The following is a 5,440-nucleotide window of genomic DNA, read 5'->3' as shown; positions in this document are numbered from 1 at the left end:
TATATATGTATATATAAAAATATATATAAAATATGATTTTTACATTTCAAAAAGTGGTAAAATATATATATGTGTGTATATATATACGTGTGTATATATATACATGTGCATATATATATGTGTGTATATATATATATTACATATGTGTGTATACATACATATATATATATGCACGCAGAGACTGGCCATATGTGATCTGTAAAGCCTAAGCTATTTGCTATGTGGCTCATTGCAGAAAAGTGGGCTGACCCTGTATTCTTGGGTGATGGTACCTTTCACTGAGATGTGGAGGGAAAGGAAAAGAATGTTTTGTCACAATTGTTTCAAAGGTAGTAAGAATCTTATGAACATTTTCCTAAATGTTTTGCTTTAGTTCTTAGGCAGGAAAGAAGCATACCATAATCCCAAAAGCATTGTTTTCAGTGGCATACTGAATCAGAGATGTGCATCTCGAAACTTCTCAAGGAGCAGGGCGAATGGGGACATTATCGTCTGGCTAAATAATTCGGGGCTCCCTGTTACCGGAGCTTTTGCCCGAGCAGGGATTCTAACGTAAGGATTCAAACTCAAAGTAACGGCACGCTTTTTATCGGTGAGCAGCTGGGTGTGTAACCGATTGATCTTTCTGATTCCACAGAACTCACTTCTGGCCCGAAACGGACCGATCTTTCCCACTCTGTTACAAACACGTCCGTTTTTCAGCTGTGCTGGCGAGAAACGCCTTTCTGTTTTGAAGGGGCTCCAATAACTGGCACGGGGGTTTTGGACTTTTGCAGCCTACTGCCGGAACTCTCTGGATGGCCAGTGGTACAGTTTTGATGACAGCACAGTGGAACCGCTCCCGGAAGATGAGGTCAGTACGCGAGGGGCTTACATCCTGTTTTATCAGAAACGGAACAGCATCCCCCCCTGGTCAGCCAGCGGTTCCATGAGAGGTACGTGCTGTCCCCCCGCAAGGAGAGGGGCACTGGGGAGGTTCCCCGTCACACACATCAAGGACCAGGAGAGGTAGTCATGGGTCTGGAAGGGGGAGATCTGACTGCTGCTTGGAGACGTGGGTTCCCATTGGTAGGGATGTGCAATGCACACGGTAAAACCCAAGGGGAAAAGAATACGAATAATAATTTCACAGCAGTTGACTCTTGGTGGTTTTGGGATTTCAGGTTTCCAGGCTCCCTGGTATCGAGCCAGCCTTTATAATTAAGCTTGTGTGACATATTCCTGTGTCTGTCCTATTAGAAAGGGTGGGGCGGTTATTAGGGACTCCGGGTCTCAGCGGGAAAGGTAGCTGCTTAACCCCCTCCAGAGACACATCTAGTAAACAACCTCAGACTTGGAAGTCTGCAGGAAATTTTTTTTTTTTAATTTTTTTTTTTTTCAACGTGTACTTATTTTTGGGACAGAGAGAGACGAGCATGAACGGGGGAGGGGCAGAGAGAGAGGGAGACACAGAATCGGAAACAGGCTCCAGGCTCTGAGCCATCAGCCCAGAGCCTGACGCGGGGCTCGAACTCCCGGACCACGAGATCGTGACCTGGCTGAAGTCGGACGCTTAACCGACTGCGCCACCCAGGCGACCCTGCAGGAAATTTTTAAAAAGGATCAAAGTTGACCTTTTTATGTGATTTGTTTCACTCTGCAATCCTATCCTTATCTTTGGGATGGGAGAGCTTTTTTTGTTTGTTCATTTTAATTGCCTCTATGTTCTTCCTAATAATTATTGGAAGGCAGGCAAATTAAACCAAAATGCCCCAGGAGGTCTAAACCCTAATGCAAAGCCTGCCTTTCTGTCTTTTTTTTTTTTTTTTTTTAACATTTATTTATTTTTGAGACAGAGACAGAGCATGAGCGGGGGAGGGGCAGAGAGAGGGAGACACAGAATCCGAAACAGGCTCCAGGCTCTGAACTGTCAGCACAGAGCCCGATGCGGGGCTCGAACTCACGGACCGTGAGATCATGACCTGATCTCGACCGAAGTCGGCCGCTTAACTGACTGAGCCCCCCAGGCGCCCTGCCTGCCTTTCTCTTAAAGAAGATAGAACGAGTGGAAAACCTAGCCTGTTTAGAAAACTAGAGATGATGGCAAGTAATGTCAGGAAAAACTTTTTTTTTAAGTTTTTATTTTTATTTTTTTATTTATTTTTTGGGAAATGAAGGGGGGAGAGAGAGAGAGAGAGAATCCCTAGCAGGCTCTGCACTGTCAATACAGAGCTGGATGCTCTGTGAGATCACAACCTGAGCTGAAACCAAGAGTTGGCTGCCCCACGGACTGAGCCCCCCAGGCACCCCAGGAAAAGCATTTCAGAACTCATCAACACGCTGACCTTTCTGTGCCCAAATGCCTTTCCCTAAATTTTCAGCTTGGTCACGTGGCTAATCCGTAGCGGGTTTCTCCTCTGGTCATGACTTTGGCTTGTGTGATTCTGCTTGGGTTGTACCATCCCGGGGCTTGGGGGGGTGGGAGCCTGGCTTCCAGAAGCTCCTTTGGGGACCCCCGACGGGGTGGGGCTGGGTCCAGCCTTCCCTCTGGCTTCCAGAAGCTCCTTTGGGGACCCCCGACGGGGTGGGGCTGGGTCCAGCCTCCCCTCTGGCTTCCAGAAGCTCCTTTGGGGACCCCCGACGGGGTGGGGCAGGGTCCAGCCTTCCCTCTGGCTTCCGGAAGTTCCTTTGGGGACCCCTGACGGGGTGGGGCTGGGTCCAGCCTTCCCTCTGGCTTCTGGAAGCTCCTTTGGGGACCCCTGACGGGGTGGGGCTGGGTCCAGCCTCCCCTCTGGCTTCCGGAAGCTCCTTTGGGGACCCCCGACGGGGTGGGGCTGGGTCCAGCCTTTCCTCTCTGTGTCCTGCAGGTTCCACCAGCTCCTCCTTCTCTGATCACTGGCTCCTTCGACTCGGGAGCAGTAACAGCAGTGCGAGGGGGAGCCTGCTGTCCTGGAGCTCCAGCCCCGGCCCCTCCCGGCCCCCGGCACCTGACCCTCCCGTCGTCACCAACGGCCTCTCCGATCAGGAAAAGGGTATGTCCTATTGTGTCGGTAAGATTGGCCGATTGTATTTTCACTTGCCTTAACGGCCTCTGCTCCTCGGCTTTGAGTGTGAAGGTGTCCGTCAGGGGCGCCTGGGGGGCTCAGTCGGTTGAGCACCCAACTTCGGCTCAGGTCATCATCTCATGGCTCGTGAGTTCAAGCCCCGTGTTGGGCTCTGTGCCGACAGCCCAGAACCCGGAGCCTGCTTCGGATTCTGTGTCTCCCTCTCTCTCTGCTCCTCTCCCACTCATGCTCTCTCTCTCTCAAAAAATAAATAAGCATTAAAAAATTTGAAAAAAAGTGCCCGTCGTTAGGAGAGACATCCATGTCTCCTATGGGGTCTTCTGTGACCTGCCCGCTGCCCTCCAGCCGCAGGTACGTTCTTTCTCTGCTCCCTGGAGCGTGCCGTCTAATGGGGAAGATAACACGTAAACCAGTAGATGCGTGTAACGACCTGGTATAAAGCAGGGACAAGGGGAGGTAGATCATCAGAGGAATCCAGGCTGGGAGTGGGAGAGAAAGGACTCAGGGGCCCCGTTAGAACGGGGCGGGTGGGGAAGGTCCTTCTGCAGTGACAGCTTTGGAGCAGACACCTGAGAGAGAGGGAGTGGCGGAAAAGGTTGGGCATGTGCTCCGGGCAGGGGAGCTCCGAGGTGGGGGTGAGTGTGGGATGCGTGTGAGAGGCAGAGGGACAGGAGCAGTGGCCAGAGAAGACAGCTAGAGAGCGACGGGCCGGGGCTCAGCGCGCCTTTGGCTCGTGGTGCAAAGGTGGCTTTTGGCCCCCAGGGCAGTGAGTAGCTCTTGGGGAATTCTGAGCTGGGATTTATATTTTCACCAAGTCTGCTCTGGGACTCCATCACAAGGGGGAGGGACAAGGGTGGGAGGCCAGGTTGGAGTGCTGACTGTGGTCATCTGAGCCAGAGAGAGGCCCAGATGACAGCAGCATGTGTTAATATTTTCTTCTGGGACATAGAGCACGTTGGCATCCGGACGATCCAGTTAGGATTCAGGTGATCCTCTCCCTAGGAGAAAATAATGGTGGTGCAAGAAAGGCAGCGGATAACCACAGAAACAGTCTGTCCGGAAAATCTTGGAGCACGCGTGTGCATGCCTGTGCGCCCCTTTGCTCAGAAAGCACCAGCACGTACTAATTACTTACAGTTTCTGTGTGTCCTCTTAGCTCCTGAATTAGCTTTTAAAATAAGATTTTTCAGTGGCGCCCGGGTGGCTCACTCGGTTAAGCATCCAGCTCTTGATTTCGGCTCAGGTCATAATTTCAGGGTTCGTGAGATCGAGCCCCACATCGGGCTCTGCAGTGACAGTGCGGAGCCTGCTTGGGATTCTCTCTCTCTCTCTACCCCTCCCCTGCTCATTCTCTCCCTCTCTCTCTCTCTCTCTCTCTCTCAAATAAAAAAGTAAGATCTTTTTAATGTAGGTATGATATATATACAGAGAAGTGTGTTAATCACAAACGCACATCTAATGAATTATCCTAAAATGTACACATCCACATAACCATCACCCAGATTACGAAATAGAACGTTGCAGGCCCTCCCTACCCCCTTGTATCTCTCTCAGTCGTTACGGTTTCCCTCCTTTCCAGAGGGGGGGACTGACTTCTGATGCCATAGATCAGTCTTGCCTGTGTCGGAACTTGATGTAAACGGAGTCATACAGTACGTATATTTTCCTGTTCGGTTTCCTTTGCTCAGCACCATATCTGTTTAAGTTTATGTTGTGTGTGGCTTTATTCCATTGGTAAAAAAAAAAAAAAAACAAAAAAAAACAGCCCTGGAAATAACTCAGCCACCTAAAGTTCTCTGCACAGACGTCTAAGTTCCCATGAGAGACAGAGGCAGATAGACAGACAGAGACATTGTCGTCTGTTGACTGTTGATGATGGTCAGCAAACACCAAAAGCAGGGATTTGGGAAAGAAAGCACGGTGGGTGGAGTGGGAGAACCACTTCCTTTTTCCCTGTGAGCTCGTGGATGGGATGAAATCGATCTCAGAGGCCGATGTGGAAAAGTTTGGCTTGATCATCAGGGGAAGCACCTTGAGTTACAAATTTACAGATTCTTTTTTTTTTTTTTTTTTAACGTTTATTCATTTTTTTTGAGATAGAGAGAGCGACTGGGGGAGGAGCAGACAGGGAGGGAGAGACACACACAGAACCCGAAGCAAGCTCCAGGCTCTGAGCTGTCAGTGCAGTGCCCGACGTGGGGCTCGATTTACAGATTCTTTTTTTTTTTTTAATTTTTTTTTTAAACATTTGTTTATTTTTGAGACAGAGAGAGACACAGCATGAACAGGGGAGGGTCAGAGAGAGGGAGATACAGAATCCGAAACAGGCTCCAGGCTCTGAGCTGTCAGTGCAGTGCCCGACGTGGGGCTCAATTTACAGAGTCTTTTTTTTTTTT

General features: G+C 49.8%; 1 protein-coding gene across 1 annotated transcript in view; it reads left to right on the top strand.

Moving 5' to 3' along the window:
* The window catches only part of USP43 (ubiquitin specific peptidase 43), a gene marked incomplete at its 5' end in the record, with an annotated part of 57,493 nt that overhangs the window by 38,437 nt on the left and 13,616 nt on the right, over nucleotides 1–5,440 (top strand). Inside the window, 2 exons of the mRNA XM_040453210.1 lie at nucleotides 777–935; nucleotides 2,847–3,011. Of these exons, the coding sequence (XP_040309144.1) occupies nucleotides 777–935; nucleotides 2,847–3,011 (324 nt within the window). The remainder of the gene's footprint in view (nucleotides 1–776; nucleotides 936–2,846; nucleotides 3,012–5,440) is intronic.

This window comes from Herpailurus yagouaroundi, unplaced genomic scaffold (assembly GCF_014898765.1).
Source record: "Herpailurus yagouaroundi ecotype Mexico unplaced genomic scaffold, PumYag 208, whole genome shotgun sequence".
NCBI lineage: Eukaryota > Metazoa > Chordata > Mammalia > Carnivora > Felidae > Herpailurus > Herpailurus yagouaroundi.
Note: the sequence above shows the minus strand (reverse complement) of the source record. Positions and strands in the feature narration are given on the sequence as shown.